General features: G+C 37.4%; 3 protein-coding genes across 7 annotated transcripts; 2 read left to right on the forward strand and 1 right to left on the reverse strand.

The window, feature by feature from the left end:
- Window positions 1-4,476: 4,476 nt before the first annotated feature.
- LOC103428678 (putative disease resistance protein RGA3) lies at window positions 4,477-8,425 on the forward strand. Of its 5 annotated transcripts, none has more exons than XM_070827123.1 (4): window positions 4,477-7,466; window positions 7,544-7,594; window positions 7,754-7,851; window positions 7,961-8,425. In XM_070827123.1, exon 1 carries the CDS (start codon window positions 4,603-4,605, stop codon window positions 5,014-5,016), a length of 414 nt encoding a protein of 137 aa, XP_070683224.1. In that variant the 5' UTR covers window positions 4,477-4,602; the 3' UTR covers window positions 5,017-7,466; window positions 7,544-7,594; window positions 7,754-7,851; window positions 7,961-8,425. The 5 variants fall into 5 exon arrangements, with proteins under 5 accessions (XP_070683224.1, XP_070683225.1, XP_070683222.1 ...); XM_070827120.1 differs by having other exon boundaries at window positions 6,379-7,466; XM_070827124.1 differs by lacking the exon at window positions 7,754-7,851.
- Window positions 8,426-8,742: 317 nt separating this feature from the next.
- LOC103440627 (E3 ubiquitin-protein ligase AIP2-like) lies at window positions 8,743-9,499 on the reverse strand. Its single transcript, XM_070827127.1, has 2 exons — window positions 9,082-9,499; window positions 8,743-8,967 (listed from the first exon to the last, which is right to left on the reverse strand). Exons 1-2 carry the CDS (start codon window positions 9,283-9,285, stop codon window positions 8,842-8,844), a joined length of 330 nt encoding a protein of 109 aa, XP_070683228.1. The 5' UTR covers window positions 9,286-9,499; the 3' UTR covers window positions 8,743-8,841.
- An 8,739-nt stretch (window positions 9,500-18,238) lies between these two features.
- On the forward strand, window positions 18,239-20,485 carry LOC139198420 (disease resistance protein RGA2-like). The gene is made up of 2 exons (XM_070827126.1): window positions 18,239-18,650; window positions 20,419-20,485. Exons 1-2 carry the CDS (start codon window positions 18,321-18,323, stop codon window positions 20,458-20,460), a joined length of 372 nt encoding a protein of 123 aa, XP_070683227.1. The 5' UTR covers window positions 18,239-18,320; the 3' UTR covers window positions 20,461-20,485.
- The last annotated feature ends 495 nt before the right edge of the window (window positions 20,486-20,980 follow it).

Genomic DNA, 20,980 nt, shown 5'->3' on the forward strand with positions numbered 1-20,980 from the left:
ATTTGAACATTATTGTAGAAATTAAAGCAAGGATTATTGGAAGAAAATAGAATGTGAAGAATTGAAATAAAATGAGATAGGATAGTATGAAATTGTGAAAAGTATGTGAGATTGGCTCATCGGGCTGGTTGGAAATGGCCAGCCCGTTGGCCTGATTTGGTTATTTTGGCCCGGTGGGACCCACAAGCCCTTTGGCCTAGTCCTCGGTTGGAGACAGTTTTCGTGTCATGTTGAGCTATATATTTTTAACCCTATGACTATTTGACCGGATCGGTTAGAGATGGCCTAAAAGTTCAGCAACCTACTTTTCAATTATTCCCTTTGTACTTCGTACATTCCCTTTGTATTTATAGGCCTGCTACTTTCCTTTATAGTATCGATTTCATGTATTAAAATATTTCACTAGTACATTGTCCGCAATTGCAAGGACTTGCCCCACATGCATTGTAATTTGCCCAAATAGGTTGAAGCTTTACACGATTGCTGAGAGATTTTTCAGTGTGACCGGTATATAGGATGGTACACCACGTGTTACTATACAAACGGTCGGATATATGTGCTAAAAAGTTAATAACTTAAAAAATAAAATTTCCCACCACTCCTATTAAAACACGTGATGTACAACTTATATTCCCGTCACAACTAAAAATTTCTCCCGATTGCTTATGTATATAATCTACTTGATGTTATGGCTTTTAATGCTATTTATGATCCTTTTGCCAACACTTCGCAAGCATTTGAAAACACTTTCTCTTCGGTTCTTGCTTTTACTTCATTTATTTTGCTCTTAGTCTTTACTTTGTTTTTCCATCAAGGATTTGCCGGCTGGCTCAAACCATCTTTTGATTAGGTTGTGATCATTGTTCTTGGTATTAACATAAGAAATATAAAGTCTTTGTCTTCAAGGCATATAAAAGAACTTTATATGAATTTAACCCTTTCAAAATAACAATCCTTTGAGAAGAAGACCAGTTCCTTGCGGTACAACACCTAAAAGTAAACAGTCCATTGATCTTGATCGACAGTGGGACGCCTGAAACATTTTTACAAGAGAGCCTAAGAGCTTACGCAAGACTTGACTAAGGCACCTTTAAATTAACAAGAATTTCTCACTCACTTTCAGGGGTGGTTGTGTGTAGATCATTCATCTAACACCCCTAGCAGCAAGCCGCTGTCAAGAGACGCCAACAATCCAATAATATCCTCAAAATCTAGTAGGCATAGTGGAACATTATATTTGGCTTGAATGAATATTTTCATTGACTTGTATACATATATACATCTCAGATTCCTTGTACAATGGGAAAACCAAAATTCTAGGGATTAATATAAATACAAAAAAAAAAAAAGTGTTGTTATTCCTACCGTAGTGTCTCATATCCTCATCCATGCTTTAATGTATTTTTTAATTACAAATTTGCCTGTTTATAAAATGACCGATAAGGACTTTAAATGATATAAAATAACGATCTTGATATCAAACAATCATGTATTTTTCTTATCTTAGATGAAGCAGATGAAATTCTATAACGATTATGTCCTTAATCTTAGTTTTATATATAATTTGTTTATATTCTTTTTTTTTAAGAGATAAGTTTATAATTTTAGATATATATTAGAGGTTATTTTAAGAATAATAGTGGGTGGAGAAATAGCATTTCAACTTTTGAACTTTTTATGGTGGGAAAAATTATAATGTGTGAGAAAATAGTACATTATGGTGGGTTTAGCAGCTCTCATACAAAAGCAATCATATATAAGTTTCCTATCTAATCACCCGTGACTTTCTAACACCCCCTAAAGTTGGAGAGCGAATGTCAAGAACTCCCAACTTGCGTAACATCACCGAGAACGTTTGTTTGCCTAATGGTTTCGTAAAAACATCGGCTAACCTCAGAAGAACTCCCATGTCATGGAGTTTTTGTACCATCAACTATCTTGTCCATGATGAAATGATAATACATCTCAATGTGCCAAGTTCTCTTATGAAAAACTGGATTCATCCGTATATGTAAAGTTGCTTGATTATCATAATATAAAAGAGATGCTCCATAATGCGGCAGTTGTAAACCTTCCAACATAAAATGTAGCCAAGTACACAACAAGAACTGCCATAGCTCTATACTTGGCTTCGGTTGAAGACAAAAAACTGTTATCTATCTTTTCATTCACCAATAAATTAATGAATTGCCCAAGAACACGCAATACCTAATAGTTGAATGACGAGTCCTTGGACAACCAACCCAATCAAAATCACAATAAGCAACTAGATTTAATTTGTTGTCTGATGGAAAGAACAAAACTTGGCAGGAGTAGATTTAAGATATCAAACAACTCGAAGAGCGGCATCCATTTGGGGCTGCTGCGATTCATGCATAAACCAACTAAGTATATGTACGGAATATATGATATCCAGACAAGTGATGGTAAGATAGATTAGTTATCCAACCAAACATCAGTTATTGGCAGAATTCTTGAGTAGCTCCCCTTTATAAAAAGGTTTAATTTCTTCCATCGGAAACTCCACAGCCCTTGCAACCAAGAAACCATGGTCTTTTAAGTATCTTAAGTGCATATTTTCTTTGTATTACGGAGAACAATGAGTAGTAAGTGGAGTGAATAATGCGCGATAGTCATATTTAAGCAAAGTAGTTTGCGTGATCACGATATGACCAAAATAGATCTAACAATCAGAATAAAAGTGTAGGGCGTGTTGAAAAAGAGTATTGAAATAATTCCTCATAGTTTAATGTATAGTTCCATGAACATAGGGAGATTCTTGGTTGTCTCCGAGTACATTCCAGTTATTCAATCTCTCACGCATCAAGTGTATCAGTCAAATGCAAGTCATATAACATCTTCCAAGTTTGGTAAATGCTCCAGATGAAAATTTACATAAAAATGGATTTACAATGATTGAGGTAAAAAGTAAAAACAGAATTACTAGAGTTTTCAAATTACCAAACAATAATTGAATGCTTATCTTTTATAAAAGGTAGGGTCAATGAAGGCATGATATTTTTCTCCTTTTCACACAGAATTACTTTATTTCTGTGATGTGAGGTGGAACCGGATTTCCTCCGAATTTTCAAAAATTGAGTCCACTAATTAATGAATTAGAACCATTGAAATTTGATCAAACGACTACAATTATTATAACTTTTAGAGAGGTTTCCTGTTTATAGTCGTTGGATCAAAATTCAAAAGTACGGATTCTTTTTTCAGAAGGCTCAGTTTTTAGGGATCCAGAGAGGATCCGGTTCCATGTGAGTTGGAGTTGGCCTCCACAACATATGACAGCGCACTACCATTTAATTTACTTCACTTGAAATGATTGACATCGTCTAAAATTTTAATTTATATTTTAAACTAAAAATAGTGTATAAGTTTATATGATGGTATAGTGGATCTAACAGCTCTCATACAGAATCAATCATATATAAGTTTCCTATCTAATCATCTGTAACTTTCTAACACCCTCTCAAGTTGGAGAGCGAATGTTAAGAACTCTCAACTTAATCACCGAGAACATTTTCTTGCCTAATGGTTTCGTAAAAACATCGGCTAATCTGAGAAGAATTCCCAAGTCATGGAGTTTTTGTGCCATCAACTATCTTGTCCATGATGAAATGATAATACATCTCAATGTGCCAAGTTCTCTTATGAAAAACTGGATTCACCCATATATGTAAAGCTGCCTGATTATCACAATATAAAAGAGATGCTCCATAATGCAGCAATTGTAAACCTTCTTCCAACATAAAATGTAGCGAAAACCGGAGAAACTGGATAATACATCTCAATGTGCCGAGTTCTCTTATGTAAAGCTGCCTGATTATCATAAAAATTATTTTGAATATTTTAATTTAAAATTAAATAAAAATAATAAGTAATGAAAACTAATCACACAATGTATAATAAATGATCATGATGTAAGAATCCGTAGGATCCCTATAAAAAAATTCGAAGAGAATCCCTGTTCCAAAAAACTAGTGTTTGAATACAAATTACCAAGGAATAATTGAACGCTTGTCGTTTATAAATGGTAGGGTAATGAAGGCTTGATGATTTTTTCTCCTTTTCTTGTCACATGATGGAACTTTAACGAAAAGCTCTCGGTACTGTTCACTTTAACGAAAAACCACATTTTAACACTAAAAAGTCAATCTTGGTACTATTCATTTTACCCTTTATTTTGTCCTTATCGTTAAAACTCAAAGTTTTCAAGCCCTTTTCATTAGTTTTCCTTACTTTATTTCTATGGAGTGCACGGAAAATTTTTAGTTGTGACGGGAATATAAGTGGTACATCACGTGTTTTAATAGAAGTGGTAGGAAATTTTATTTTTTAAGTTATTAACTTTTTAGCATATATATCTCATCATTTGTATAATGACATGTGGTGTACCATCCGTGTACCGATTACACTGAAAAATCTCTCGAATATGACAGCACACTAACCACTCACTTTACTTTAATTGACTTGATTGACTTGGAATAATCATATAAGCTGGATACAAGAGAGGCAACGCTACAAAACATTCTGCATTTCTTCTTCTTCATTTCTTTTTCTACTACCAACAGATTGCGAACGCTGAAATAAATGGCTGACGGGATCATTTCCATGCTATTGGATCGGCTGGCTTCAACAGTTTACGAGTACGTTGACGGAGAGGTGAAACTTGTTTTGGACGCCAAGAAAGATGTTGAAGAATTTGCTGGCAATCTCATAGCTATTCAAGCTGTTCTCGAAGATGCGGAGCAAAGGCAAGTCAAGGACGCCAGCGTGAGGATCTGGTTGGATCGGCTCAAAGACATATCCTTCCAGATGGTGGACGTGCTGGACGAGTGGAACACTGACATGCTGAGACAACAGGTTGAGAAGCAAGAACGAGAAGGTGAAAATGCTCATGTTCCTGAGAAGAAGAAGAATAAGGTAACTCTTTCTGTCTCCCCTAGCTGCTATTGTTTTCGCAAAGCCAAAGAGGTGATTTTTTCGCAGAAACATTGCAAGTAAGATAAAAGATTTGAACGATAAGTTAAGTGTGATTGATGAGCAAAGAAGAAGGTATGGGTTTCAACACATAGAAAGAGGCATTCAAGAATTACCTGAACGGCAGAAGACTTCGTCTTTTGTCGTCGTGTCAGAGGTATTTGGTCGAGATAAGGAAAAAGATCGGAGAGGGCTCCTTATCATCCCTATTCTAGGGATGGGAGGAATGGGGAAAACAACTCTAGCTCAACTAGTTTATAATGATGATAAGGTTAAAGCCTATTTTGAAAAGAGAGTGTGGGTTTGTGTTTCAGATCCTTTTGATGAGATTAAGATTGCCAAAGCTATAAGCGGTATGGTGCCCAAAGCTCAAATGAGTTGGATCATGTCTTGCAACGTATGTCAACATCCATCGAGGGCAAAAGGTTTCTCCTTGTCCTAGATGATGTGTGGACCCCCGACCGTGAAAAGTGGGAAAAATTAAGGGCACCGTTAATCCAAAGTGGTGCTCATGGTAGTAAAATATTGGTGACCACACGAAAGCATGAGGTCGTTGATATGATGAGAGTAAAAACTGAAATGATCAATTTGGGAGAGTTGAGCGAAGAATATTGTTTATCAATCTTCAATCTCATGGCGTTTGATGATACAAAAGTAGAAGAGTCCAAGGCGTTTGAAGACATTAGTAAGGATATTGTGAAGAAATGCAAGGGTTTACCTCTCGCTGCAAAAGCTTTAGGTAGTCTCATGTACAATAAGAAAACGCAAAGGGAATGGCTAGATGTCTTGAATAGTAAGATATGGGATAGAGAAGATGTGGAGCAAAAAGTTTTTCAACCACTTTTACTAAGTTATTATGATTTGGCCCCATCAGTCAAATGTTGTCTTTTGTATTGTGCTAATTTTCCTAAAGATCATGAGTTTGGGATGTATGAGTTGATTAATCTTTGGATGACACAAGATTATCTTAATTCTAAAGGAAATAAAGATGAGGGAGAAGTTGGTGAAGCATTTTTTGATACCTTAGTAGCACGGTCTTTTTTTCAAGATTTGGAGAAAGATAGTGTTAGTGGTAAAACTATAGGTTGCAAAATGCATGATATTGTTCATGACTTTGTGCAATCTCTCACCAAGAACGAATGTTTGGTCATCGACGATGAGGGTGTTGACAATGAAATAGAGGCTTTGGGTGAAAAGGTTTGTTATTTGACCTTAACCTCATGGTTGGAACATGGGGAGCCACTTCCACCTTCTAATGCATATTACAATTGCAAAAACCTACGTTCACTCACACAAAATCTCAAACTCATATTTGGGCTCAACCATTTCTAAGATAGACTCAAATTTTATTCTACAACTGAAATGTCTTAGGACATTCACTTTGAGTGGCAGTGGCATAAGTGAAGTCCCAAAGGAAATTGGTGAATTGATACATTTGAGGCATATTGATTTGTCATGGAATGATGATTTGAAGATATTGCCGGACAGTATCTGTGAGTTGTACAATTTGTATACCATGCGCCTCGTTTGTTGCTGGTCACTTGAAAAACTACCTGATAACATGGGAAAGTTGATTAGCTTAAAGTACCTTCATGTTTTGGGCTGTGATAAGCTGGAATACTTGCCAAAAGGGATTCGGAGATTAAAAAAATTGAAAAGACTTGATCAGTGTGTTGTGGTTTGTGGTGAGGATGAGGACAGAGCAGCATTACAAGTGGGAGATCTGAGAGTCTTGAACCTTGAGGGCAATCTCATCATAAAATTGAAGGGGAATGTGGAAGATGAGAGAGAGCTTGAGAAAGCACAACTGTGTGACATGAAGAAAGTCATTCATCTCCAAATTGATTCTAAGGATGTTCAATACAAGCAGACAAGAAGCACCGTAGAAATACTGAATGGGCTACGACCGCAAGAAAATCTGGAATCCTTATACATTTGTTATCATTCAGGCACCACCTGCCCCAATTGGATGATGTCTTTGCACAACTTAAGATTCATCTATCTATCTGAATGGAGTGAAAGCAAGTTTTTGCCTCCTTTTGGAAAATTGCCCTACCTTGAAAAGCTGACTGTGTCGGAAATGAAGAAGGTGGAAAAGATTGGTGGTGAATTTTTGGGAATAGTTGACTCAGATGAAACGTCATTGAAATCATCATCATCCACCTCATTTTTTCCAAAGTTGAAAGAATTCGAAATTTGTTTCATGGCAGCATTGGAGAAGTGGGAAGTAGGCGTGGAAGGGTGGAACAAGGAGGATTCTGAAATTTCAATCATGCCATGTCTTTCCTCTCTACAAATTAGTGATTGCGACTACATAAAAACACTGCCAGACTTCCTCTGCAAAACACCATTGCATGATCTTATCATTAAGGATTGTCCCATGCTTTCAGAGCGATGTGAGCAAAGCAATGGAGAGGAGTGGCCCAAGATTTCTCACATTCCAAACATTAAAATCTCACAATCCTGGTAATTGAGCTCTATCTATCTTATTTACACATGTATGTAAGCTATCATCATATTTGTTTAATTTTCTTATTTTTCTTCTTCAAAGATCATCTGGTGACCCGCGAGCTAGGCATACATATTAATCTTCTTTTAAAAGGTAATTTTCTTTCTTTATATATTTCAAGGATTATTTAACTTTAGCTACTCATTTCTAATATTCATCTTACTGATTTATGAAGCACTTTTTAGTAACTATTCATACGTATGTACGAAATTCAATATCAAATTTGCATTGCGCATAATTTTCTTATCTTAGTTGCTCAAGTTTTCGCATAAAATAATAAGACTTGAGTAGAGGTGAGCCAAGTTAAAGAGCGTCAGTTGAGGTCAGGTCACCTTCAGGTTTCTCATGAGGTTTGTTGTTTGCCTTTAATATACATTATTTGGTTGTTTCTTAGGAAAATTTAATTCTAGGACAACGTCATAGAATGTTACTGAGTAGGTAATTTACCTATTGTTTCAGGGATTCTGTAGAACCTAAAAGCGTGATGTCGACCATCAACATACAACTATTGAAGCTTCCCCACAAATTTTGACCATCTTCACCTAAGCCATGAGAAGTTGCAGGCATTGGAAAGTGATTCCTCAAAGCATTCCCCTGCTGACTCCTCATTGCTTGGACCTGCGCTTAATGATCCTTCATGGCCATTTTTCAACGGGTCAAATACAGTCATGTGACCAGGGAAGCTAACTGCATTTCGCATAGACGTAGTTTGGTTTGAGGAGCTTGCATGATTTTTATATCTCCTTGTAAAGGATAGTCATACTATGTAATTTTGGTGTGTAGAGTTCTTTTCTCCTTCGATTGGGTTGAAATCCCCGACAATGTTTTTACTGAGGTCCCTTTCAGTGGTGCACCCCATCCTCTCTTGTACGTATTCTTCCATAATGCTAATGAATATCATACTTCTTTCCAACAAAAGAAAAATGTTCGCAAGTACACGAATTAACCACTATTAAGACGAAGTTCGGTGTAAAGTATAGTTGGGCGACCTGGAATAAAAGCCGTGAACCTGGAATAAATGGTTAGCTCTCTACCACCTTGGCCTTGTCTAAAGAAAAAGGCCAGTATTTCAGTTGAAATAGAACATCCAAGTCTTCAGTTCCAAGCAAAGACACTCAACAAATAGCTCACAACAACAGATGCAATTAAAGCAGTTTTAGTTGTCCGAAAGCACTTTTAGCAATTCTAAAAGCACTTCAAAACAGGCTCACATCAAAACACACTCATAGACATGCTTAATGTGATGGACTGAATAAGAATTTATTAATGAAGCTGCAAATTTGACAATTGTTGAAGCAAATGCCATCATCTAAACATTAAACATACATGTATTCACCACCTCAAATCGCATTCGCAGCTCTTTTTCTGTCTTCTTCGGCCTCCTTCTCCCTCTCCTTCCAGTTCTCGTACACATGATCATCCGTCTGCAGCTCATGCCGGCATATCGGACAAGAATTGTGCTCATCCTGCCACAATCAAAACAACCCAAAAACCCCAGTCAGTCAGCCACTTAAAATTCGAATTGACACAACCAATGAGATACATTAGTAAGACAGCAAATGTTGAAAAAATCGAATTACCAGCCATGGCTTTAGGGAAGGAGGATGAAAAGCGTGCTTGCAGGGCAACTCCTGCATTTTGTCATTGACAACCAAGTTTTCCTTACAAATGCAGCAATCTGCGTCCTCGCCGAGCTCCTTCAACACTTCCTCCGTGATCATGATCACCGGAAGATTGGCCACCACCTGTTTGCTCGCAGGCGGGACCCTCGGAGCCCCCCTCATGTCATCCAAAATCCCCGGCTGCAAAACGCTGTCGAGGTTGTCAATGAGCGACTGAAGCAGATCCACCGCGCTTTCCGAGTTCTATTCGACTCCGGGACCCGACTCAGATGAGGACCCCGCCGCCATGGCCGCCGTCAGTAGATTCGGCTGCACCAGCCACTGCGGCTGCGGCGGCTCCCGGTCCACCGTCCAATGCCCCTCAAACAAATATCCTAAAAAACCAAAAATTCAATTCCAATCGCTGCTCCAATTTCTTTTCGTCTTTGAATTTGACTTCCATTTTCAGATTCTGGTTAAATCGGTTTGTACCGTATCGGATTTTTTATTTTTCTGCGTTTTTCGGTTTCGGATTATTCTTATATTTCTGTGGGTGCTTGGCGAGGAGGTCACCGTTGGGAGACGAAGGTGGGAATCGGATCGTCTGCGTGCCGTCTCAGATTCCAACTTTCCACGTCACTGCGTTCTCAGGCCTTCTCATTACTTCATAAACGACACCTTTATCAACGTCATTTGTTTTACACGTGGTTACTTGCCTGAGTTGACTGGGGGGGTAGGATAAGCGGTGGGGTTGTTTTCATCTTATTCAATGTTTGACACTCAAAAATTAATGTGAAGCGTAAGATCACCAAAAAGTTAGGACATGTACTAGCAAGTTGTTTGTGCTTCAGTTTTTTTTTTTTTTTTTTTTTTTGATATTATTATTTTTGCATTATTTTTCTTTTTTTTTCTTTCTTTCACGTTATTTTATCTGAATTCGTTTGGTTTTCATTTTTGTTAAGCTAGTCCAAGGAATCATGAGAACAAATATGACCGCTCGTAGCCCTAGATTGTCTTTTGACAAGGAGAGACGAGTGCATATCTCAAAGTATTTTCCAACCACTCATGTCGGTTGGTGGCAGACTTGACAACTTTCTGGCACAGAGCTCCAAAGACAAGTCTGGCCAAACGTCAACTCACAACCACATGTATCCATGGACGTGAAAAAAGTCTATGAAGAAACATATATGCTATCAAGTCTAGCGCTCCGGTAAAGTGCTTTTCAACCAATATTTAATAAGCATTGTGTGTCAAGATGCTTTTCCAATTTATTTTTGATGCAAAATTGTGGATTCGATCAAATATGGAAACAATTTTTGATGGAATTCACAATTTACAAAAGCAAAAGCATTAAAACTTTAAAACGAAATAAAGCTTAGAATTAAGTTCACCTGTACGCATGGAGTAATATGGTTACCACTTATTTCGACCTTTTCTAGTGTTCCGCCAATAGATTCCATGCGAGGCTTTAACGTCTCTTCAAGAGTACCTGTCTCATCAATTGCGTCGAAATTGAACTTCAACTAAAAATGCAAATAGGAGGCAGATTGTTTGGAGGTCCTTCTCATCTCTTCTTATTTTATACGGTCATGCTTAAGTCACGTTAATATTTTATACTAATTTTTTTTATAAAGATAATAAGACAAAAAACAATAAAAATATAAAATGTTGACGTAGCTTAACCATAACCGCATAAATAAGAGGGGATGGGAAGGGCACCCAACAGGAGGGCAGACAATCTACCTCAATGCAAATAATAGTTAACTTAAGCCTCTTGAATAGTGGGACATCATATGTACCAGTATCGTGTGTTTGACATTGTACGAGCTCTTACAAAAATCACGGTTTTCACGGAGTATGATTCTCTTTACTTCTATTCTCATCTCCTTCCCTTCCCTCCTCTCACACATATATATATATATATATATATATATATATATATATATTTTATCTTATTGTCTCTATATAAAAAAATAATATAAGATGTTGACATAGTTAAATTGTAACCGTTCAAATAGAAGAGCAGGAAAGGAAAGAGAGATTAGGTGAGGAGAGAATCCTCCTCCGGTTTTGAGAGGGTGTTGGCCTAAACTCTGATATCCCTTGTGCTACCTGACAGAAAGATTATGATTTTTTTTTTTTAATTAATGAGACCAAATACACAGAAATAGTCTCCAATATTAACTGTTGAAGAATAAAGGGAACGATTTCTGCCAAGCCAACAAGATACCTCATTTAGCACTGAGGGCAACTGATCAACAAATTTAGTCACCGAACTTTGAGTTTCCTGATTGTCTGGTAGCATAGCTCCAGCTGCACCAATCAGCGCCTTCCATGCATCTCCTATATATAGGAAGTGGTGAAAAGTGGGAACGCTGGAAAGTTTCAGTACACCACCCTTGATATGGTATACCACTCAAATTGAGTAGTTCAGTTCAAAGGCATTCAAAGGATGCAATGCGGAGGCAGTTAGGAAAACATGATGATCTATGGCTTGCCAAAGGGTAGCCATACATCGCAGAATAATTACGAGTTTGAATTTACAAGAAAGAACCAATACATAATGGCCAAAGATTAAAGAATATGAACAAATACAAAAAAACATATGGTATCAACACTCTTTCTCTCTGACTTGCATTGAAAGTATGTTAATGGTTCTGAAAGTATATCATCTTCAGGCTTGTGTAGGGTACTATGACTAGCTAACAAAGGGAAAGGAAAGTGTAATCTGATAAGTAAGCAAAAATGCAATCCATACAGAAAACTAGAGAAAAGAATAAACAGAATCATAGAAAATAAATACAATCAAATCATACACTTTTACAACAATATTTCCTAAACGTTAATGTACCATATGAAGCACGGCATACAGATCAATTACCTACTCAAAGTAAGGCACGGCCTCTGTTGGCGGTCTATTGTTGTATGCTATTATAGCATTGGCCTTAGCAAAGGGCACAAATATTGCTTGTCAAACCGAATGAATTTCTCAAATCACTTAAAACGAAAGAGGACTTCCCAAAACAAACCACACCTTAGGGATTTTATCAGAGAAATAGCTCCCGGCAAGTACTTGAAGAAGGGCACCATTGCTAGAAAAAATATTCAAAACACAGAAATTTCAGTCACATTGCTGCCAGGATACATTGATAATGAACTTAGAAACCACTCAACTTACGATCCATTTGAGATACCTTCAGTAGAAAACAATTATGCGCTTAAGTGCTTCGCTTGTTGGAAACATGTTAAAATCTTTATCAAAAATCCAAGTTCTACCTAGAAAGACTTGGAAGTGCTGCGTAAAGAAGCACCTAGCAAGTGCTTTTTAGAAAGCGCTGTTATCCCTTCTGAAAAGGCTCTAAATTTTACCTATATGGCCTACCGAAAACACGGGCAGTTGAGCAAGTTGGGCAGCTGATAGATTGGAATTAGGCAGTCCAGAAGCTATGATGTTGTCCAAGCAGCCGTTGAACCTCTCATACACTTGCCGGGCAGCTTGGACATGATCAAACGTCACATTGTACGGCACTGATATCACCAGAAACCCATCCTTTGCCAATAGCTCAGTTAAGTAGCTGCGACATATAATCCACATGAACTTGAAGGACTCAAATTTAAATAAAGAAAATTACAAAACCCAAAAAGCTAAATAAGAAAACCTTTGGCGACCTGTAAGTAAGTTCCGGAACAGCTCCGATGAAGGCGCCACCCAAGAACTTGATGATGGCGCGTGGCTTCTTGCCGGTAGGCGGAGGAATCACCAGACAGGAATCGTTCCAAGTGTAGGTTAATCTGCTTGTGGTTCAACAACGTCTGCTCGACCAGGATTTAACTACTTAATTCTACAACCCACACTGGATTATAGAATTCTAGCGAATTTGCTTTGTGTGTTTACTCTCTTGATTTTTCATACAGAAGCAAGAAGGAAGAAAAGAAGATATTTGGAATGGAACTAGGGACTCCAGTTATATAAGCTCTTTCATATCTCTTCAAATATCTTTTGGATGTATCTGAAGCTATACAACTCTTTCCAAAGAGTTGTGTCTTTAATCAAAACGTTTTGAATTAATCTTAATTAAAAACTTAATTCGAAAATTAAAACTAATTGATCAGATTAATTTTAATTATTAGGCCCCAAGTGCCCCAAGGTCCGAGGCCTTTGTCTTGATTAATTAATATTAATTTATATTAATATTATGGTATAATCATCAAGCCCAATCCACACAAATGGTGGCCCAAGCCTCAATTTCCATTCCAAGTGGTCCAACACCTACAGGCATCCAAATTTGGCGGCAAAGCCGGCGGAGGAGGAGAAACAGGCGGCGATTCCCAAGATAACGAGAATAATCATCAACAATGGTCCAAAAATATCGAGCCCTCAAATGGGAATTGACTCGATGGGGTCCTAAAATATCACAATGTATTAAGTCAAAATGTGCTTTAGATGAAATAAAACTTGACATAAGAGATAAACGGGTTTGCTTAGCAAGGGGGCAAATGTTACATGAATGACTAGAATCAAACATGATGGTTGGAACTTGCTTGGTCAAAACTTGAAGAGGGCCGATGAAGGGATGTCTTAAGTGTTGGTGCCAAAGGTTTGAATGTTGGCTTACGTTGTGGGCAATGTGAGGATTTTGTTCCGACAACAAGTAATAGAGCTCATTATATCGCTTGCACAGGCCAATCGTCCTCCTTGTATCCATGTCCTGTATCACATAGAAGGTGGGAAAGAAAATCACTATGCATCGTAAGGACTCAGTGAGTTTGCTAACGGATAACAAATAGACTCGAAAATTAGGCACATGTAACACTTCTTCAAGTTTAATGAGGGGAGTGACTTGGATGGAACCAACAGAATCTATGGTGGCCTTTCCTCCATTTGGCATTTGTACATAATCAAATATGGACAAGGTTTTCTTGTCTAGTAAGTGAGGCAAGTGAGAGATGTGGTATGTCGCCCCACTATCAATGATCCAATATAGTGTTCGATGTGGTAAAACTTCTGACATATTAGACAACGGTGTAAATGTACATGTGGCATTTGCAAAGTGTTGTGGATTACCGTCAAGATTGCTTTTCTTAAGCATTGCCATGATTTGATTGTACTCTTCAGCAGTGAATTTGGGCCCATCACTGGTGGTTCCCTTGTGGTGTTGATCAGCAACTTTGGTGGTTTCATTGTCAATCTTCACTTGGTTAGCCGCATGTTTCCTCTTGTTAGGGGATTTCACCGACTTTCCATGGTATTTGTGCCCCGGCGGAAAGCCATAGAGGTAGAAACATCAGTCCACAGTATGGTATTTTTTATCACAATGGGAACATTGAAGATATGAGTTTCCTTATTGTGCAGCGGGTTCCCTGTTGCTTGTCACATTCATAACATATAAGTTATTATTATTACCAGTGAGAGATACCTCCATTTGCTTCTCTTGTTGAAGAACAAGATAGTATGCCTTTCGAGTGTCTGGGAGAGGCTGCATCAACAAGATTTGTCCACGTATAGTGGCATATGATTCATTCAATCCCATGAGAAACTGCATCACCCTTTCCCTTTCATATCGCTCATTAATCTTCTTCAATCCCCCACCAGTGCATGTTGAAGGCTCATGGTAGGATGTCAATTCATCCCATAATGCTTTCAGCTTTGTGTAGTAGGCTGAGATTGATTGTTGCTCTTGTCTGTGTTCAACAATTTCTCTCTTAATCTAATAGACACGTGAATCGTTTCCCTGGGAAAAACGATCACACAAGTCTGCCTATACGTCCGCTGCTGATGTGTAGTATGAAACGCTGCTTGCGATTTCTTCATTTACAGAGTTTAAGATCCATGCGAGGACCATGTTATTGCATCGTTGCCACAATGCAAATTGTTTATCGGTTTCAGCTAGAGGATCAATGGTTCCATCGACCAAGCCCAGCTTGTCCTTCGCGCTTGACTAATTTGCATAGCACGACACCATGTGTTGTAGTTGTCTCCTTGAAGAGTTTTGGAGACCAAAATGTTCCCAAGTTGATCAGAGGGATGTAAGACCAACGGGTTTGAGATGTCAGTAGCCATCTCTGTTGGTTTTAGGTTGGCTGTCGATTCACTCATGGTGGTAGTACTGTTTGTTTAAGATGTGGAAGCGTTGGGTGTTCAGAGTCACCAGAAACGGTGCTCTAATACCATGTTAAAATATAAAACTGCTAGGGGCTCTTGGAACTCTAGGTTTCAGGATAAGTAGGAAGGTAATAATGAATGGTTTATTTTGATTCGAATTCTTCTTTACATGAACTACAAGATTTATACAATAATACATGGGGCTATTCTAGGAAGTCAACTATAAATATTAATACATGATTTACATGGATCAATTTATTCCTATAAACTAAGGAAGATTAGCTTTCTTCACAGATACTCCCCAATATTGTCGTTCAATGTTGTCCATGATGAAATGATAATACATCTCAATGTGCCGAGTTCTCTTATGAAAAACTGGATTCACCGCTATATGTAAAGCTACCTGATTATCGCAATATAAAGGAGATGATCTAGATCATGCGGCAGTTGAAAACCTTCCAACATAAAATGTAGCCAAGTACACAACAAGTACCAGCCATAGCTCTATACTTAACTTCGGTTGAAGACAAAAAAACTGTTATCTATCTTTTCATTCACCATGAAATTAATGAATTGCCCAAGAACACGCACTACCTAGTAGTTGTTCGACGAGTCATTGGACAACCAGCCCAATCTGAATCACAATAAGCAACTAGATTTAATTTCTTGTATGATGGAAAGAACAAACCTTGGCAGGAGTAGATTTAAGATATCAAACAACTCGAAGAGCGGCATCCATTTGGGGCTACTGCGTTTCATGCATAAACCGACTAAGTACATGTATAGAATATGTGATGTCCAGACAAGTGATGGTAAGATAGATTAGTTGTCCAACCAAACATCAGTAACTGGCAGGATCCTTGAGTAGCTCCCCTTTATTAAAAAAAGTTTAATTTCTTCCATTAGAAACTCCACAGACCTTGCAACCAAGAAACCATGGTTTTTAAGTATATCAATTGCATATTTTCTTTGTATCAAGGAGAATGATAAGTAGTAAGTGGAGTGAATAATGCGCGATAGTTGTTATTTAAGCAAAGTAGTTTACGTGATCACGATATGACCAAAATAAATTTAACAATCAAAATAAGGGTTTAGGATGTGTTGAAAAAGATTGTGTTAAAACAATTTCTCATAGTCTAATGTATAGTTCCATATTTCCTTCTTTGACCATGAACATAGGGAGATTCTTGGTTGTCCTCGAGTGTATCCCAGTTATTCAATCCCTCACGCATCAAGTGTATCAGTTCAAGAGCAACTCATATAACATCTTCCAAGTTTGGTAAATGCTCCAGATGAAAATTTACATAACAATGGATTTACAATGACTAAGGTAAAAAGTAAAAACAGAACTACTATATTTTACAAATTACCAAATAATAATTGAATGCTTGTCTTTTATAAAAGGTAGGTTCAATGATGGCATGACATTTTTCACCCTTTTAAACAGAATTACTTTATTTCTGTAATGCTTTTTTTTTTGTTTGTCGAAACTTCATTTGAAATTATTGACTTTGCTTAAAATTTTAATTTTAAGATAGTGTATGAATTCATATGACTTTAATTTTTTTTTTATTTAAAAGATTTTCTGACTACTGAATACCCGCCAAGACAAAAGTTGCACAGCCCAACCAACGATTAATGACCACTTACTGTACCAAGCAAGCTGTAATGCTCCAGCTGAAAATTTACACACAAAAAAAACATAAAAAGTAAAAACAGAGCTAGTGTTTTTTCTCTCGGAAACGATGCATATGATTAATAAACAAATGCTACATAAACTTCAAAACCAGGGATTTATTTATGGATCTTAGAGATCTTCACATTTTATATGTTTATTATATATCGTGCGATCAGAAATTATTTTAAATTTTTTAATTTAAAATTAAACAAAAATAATAACTGATGAAAACTCACAGCACGATTTACGATGGACTATAATGTAAGAATTCCTAAGGCCATCTCCAAACGAAAGATCCAGAGGGCCAGAGAGTAGAAAATAGCCCGAAAATCGTCTTCAACTGAGGGTCAGGGCAAAAGGCTTGTGGGCCCCACTAGACAAAAAATGGCCAAATGGCCAACCGGCCGGCCCTAGGTGGGGCCACATGTTGACGTTATATTTGATTTTTTTTTTGGGAACTTTAACGAAAAGCACCCGGTACTGTTCACTTTAACGAAAAACCACATTTTTATACTAAAAAGTCAATCATGGTACTATTCACTTTACCCTTTATTTTGTCCTTATCATTAAAACTCAAAGTTTTCAAGCCCTTTTCATTAGTTTTCCGTTTTTTTTTTACAAAATTTAAAAATTCTATTTTTTTCTATAACTTCATAAGTCATTAAACAACATTAAATAACATTAAGTAACATGAAATAACATTAAACAATATTAAACAACATTAAATAACATTAAGTAACATTAAACAACATAAAAAAAATTTAACAACATGAAACTTAAACAACATTTTTAAAAATATTTAACAACATGAAAATTATTGACAATCAAAACATAAAATTATTGAGGTAATTTTATTTAAGTAACCATAGTAGTTCAATTAAAATAATAAATTATGTTTGACCATATGACATTTGGCCTTTGGTTAGAGATGATTTTTTTTTTTCACATGGCTATGTTTGGCCTATAGCCTTTTGGCCTCTCGGTTGGAAATAGTAAGAAATATGGTCTTACATTATTCATTAAAATATTAATTTATTGAATGATCCCAAAACGAACCTTCTGACCAAGTTTAAGTTAGAGATGGGCCTAATATCCCTACAAAGAGGAGGATCCTCTTTCCGAAAACAGAGCTAGTGTTTGATTACAAATTACCAAGTAATAATTGAACGCTTGTCGTTTATAAATGGTAGGGTAACAAAGGATTGATGATTTTTTTCCTTTTCTTTTTCACATGTTTACTTTATTTCTGCGGAGTGCGTCGGAGTTGGCCTCCACAGAATATGACAGCACACCAACCACTCAGTTTACTTTAATTGACTTGATTGACTTGGAATAATCATACAAGCTCGATACAAGAGAGCCAACGCCACAAACCATCCTGCATCTCTTGTTCATCTTTTCTTTTTCCACTGCCAACAGATTGCAGAAGCTGAAAAAATGGCTGACGGGATCATCTCCATGCTACTGGATCGGCTAGCTTCAACAGTTTACGAGTACGTTGACGGAGAGGTGAAACTTGTTTTGGACGCCGAGAATGATGTTGAAGAATTTGCTGGCAATCTCAGAGCTATTCAAGCTGTTCTCGAAGATGCAGAGCAAAGGCAAGTCAAGGAGGCCCGCGTGAGGATCTGGTTGGATCAGCTCAAAGACATATCCTTCCAGATGGTGGACGTGCTTGACGAGTGGAACACTGACATGCTGAGACAACAGGTTGAGAAGCAAGAACGAGAAGGTGAAGATGTTGTTGTTCCTGAGAAGAAGAAGGAGGTAACTTTCTCTGTTTCCTCTAGCTGCTTTTGTTTTCGCAAAACCAAAGAGGTGATTTTTCGCCATAACATTGGGAATAAGATAAAAGATTTGAACGATAAATTAAGTGTGATTGATGAGCAAAGAAAAAGATATGGGTTTCAACACATAGAAAGAGGCATTCAACAATTACCTGAACGGCAGAAGACTTCGTCTTTTGTCATCGTGTCAGAGGTATTTGGTCGAGAAAAGGAAAGAGACATTTTGATAACAAAGTTGTTGAGTGATGGTGGAGAAGATCGGAGGGGGCTCCTTATCATCCCTATTCTAGGGATGGGGGGAATGGGAAAAACAACTCTAGCCCAACTGGTTTATAATGATGACAAGGTTAAAGCCTATTTTGAAAAGAGAGTGTGGGTTTGTGTCTCAGATCCTTTTGATGAGATTAAGATTGCCAAAGCTATAAGTGGTGATGATGCCCAAAGCTCAAATGAGTTGGATCATGTCTTGCACCGCATGTCAACATCCATCGAGGGCAAAAGGTTTCTCCTTGTCCTAGATGATGTGTGGACCCACGATCGTAAAAAGTGGGAAAAATTAAGGGCATCACTAATTCAAAGTGGTGCTCATGATAGTAGAATATTGATGACCACAAGACAACACGATGTTGTTGATATGATGAGAGCAAGAAGTGACATGATCAATTTGGGAGAGTTGAGTGAAGAATATTGTTTATCAATCTTCAATCGCATGGCGTTTGATGATACAAAAGTATATGAGTCTAAGGCGTTTGAAGATATTAGTAAGGATATTGTGAAGAAATGCAAGGGTTTACCTCTCGCTGCAAAGGCTTTAGGTGGTCTCATGTATGATAAGAAAACAAGGAGGGAATGGCTAGATGTCTTGAATAGTAAGATATGGGATCGAGAAGAGGTGGATCAAGAAGTTTTTCAACCACTTTTTTTAAGTTATTATGATTTGGCCCCATCAGTCAAATGTTGTCTTTTGTATTGTGCTAGTTTTCCTAAAGATTATGAATTTGAGAGGGATGAATTGATTAATCTTTGGATGGCACAAGATTATCTTAATTCAAAAGGAAATAAGGATGAGGGAGAAGTTGGTCAAGCATTTTTTGATAACTTAGTAGCACGGTCTTTTTTTCAAGATTTGGAGAAAGATAGTGTTAGCGGTAAAATTATAGGTTGCAAAATGCATGATATTGTTCATGACTTTGTGCAATCTCTCACCAAGAACGAATGTTTGATCACCGATGCTGAGGATGTTGACAGTGAAATAGAAGCTTTGGGTGAAAAGGTTCGTCATTTGACCGTAAGACTGAAACCTGGTGAGCCATTCCCACCTTCGAATGCATATTGCAATTGCAAAAATCTACGTTCACTCTCGCAACAATCTCACACTCATATGTTGGTTTCATTGATATTTTTATTCTACAACTGAAATGTCTTAGGACATTAAAGTTGAATAAAAGTGGCATACGTGAAGTCCCAAAGGAAATTGGTGAATTGATACATTTGAGGCATATTGATTTGTCATGGAATGATGGTTTGAAGATATTGCCGGACAGTATCTGTGAGTTGTACAATTTGTATACCTTGTGCCTTGTTTTTTGTGATTCACTTAAAAAACTACCCAGTAACATGGGAAAGTTGATTAGCTTAAAGCATCTGTATGTTGGGGGCTGTCGTAAGCTGGAGTACTTGCCAAAAGGAATTAGAAGATTAAAAAAATTGAAAACAATTGATGTGTGTGTTGTGGTTTGTGGTGCCAGGGCAGCATTACAGGTGGGAGATCTGAGAGTCTTGAACCTTAAGGGCAGTCTCATCATAAAATTGAAAGGGAATGTGAAAGATGTCAGAGAGCTTGAGAAAGCACAGTTGTGGCACATGAACCAATTTTTTCATCTCGAAATTGATTCTAGGGATGTTCAATACAAGCAGACAAGAAGCACTGTAGAAATATTGAATGGGCTACGACCACACGAAAATCTGGAATCTTTAGAAATTTCTTATCATTCAGGAACCACCTGCCCCAATTGGATGATGTCTTTGCACAACTTAAGAATCATCTATCTATATAGATGGAGTGAATGCAAGTTTTTGCCTCCTTTTGGGAAATTGCCCTATCTTGAAAAGCTGACTCTATATGCAATGGAGAAGGTGGAAAAGATTGGTGGTGAATTTTTGGGAATAGTCGATGAAGATGAAAAGTCATTGAAATCCTCATCATCCTCTTTTTTTCCGAAGTTGAAACAGCTGACAATTATCTTCATGGACGCATTGGAGGAGTGGGATGTAGGCGTGGAAAGGTGGAACAAAGAAGATTCTGAAATT

The sequence above is a fragment of the Malus domestica genome, chromosome 08 (genome assembly GCF_042453785.1).
Source record: "Malus domestica chromosome 08, GDT2T_hap1".
Taxonomy (NCBI): domain Eukaryota; kingdom Viridiplantae; phylum Streptophyta; class Magnoliopsida; order Rosales; family Rosaceae; genus Malus; species Malus domestica.

Coding starts and splice junctions, on each gene's coding strand:
- LOC103428678 (XM_070827121.1), top strand. CDS start 6,224: ATGGGGAGCCACTTCCACCTTCTAATGCATATTACAATTGCAAAAACC.
- LOC103440627 (XM_070827127.1), bottom strand. CDS start 9,285: ATGAGGGGGGCTCCGAGGGTCCCGCCTGCGAGCAAACAGGTGGTGGCC. Junction 8,968..9,081: donor CTTCCCTAAAGCCATGGCTG/GTAATTCGATTT, acceptor TGATTGTGGCAG/GATGAGCACAATTCTTGTCC.
- LOC139198420 (XM_070827126.1), top strand. CDS start 18,321: ATGGCTGACGGGATCATCTCCATGCTACTGGATCGGCTAGCTTCAACA. Junction 18,651..20,418: donor TTCCTGAGAAGAAGAAGGAG/GTAACTTTCTCT, acceptor TTGTGGTGCCAG/GGCAGCATTACAGGTGGGAG.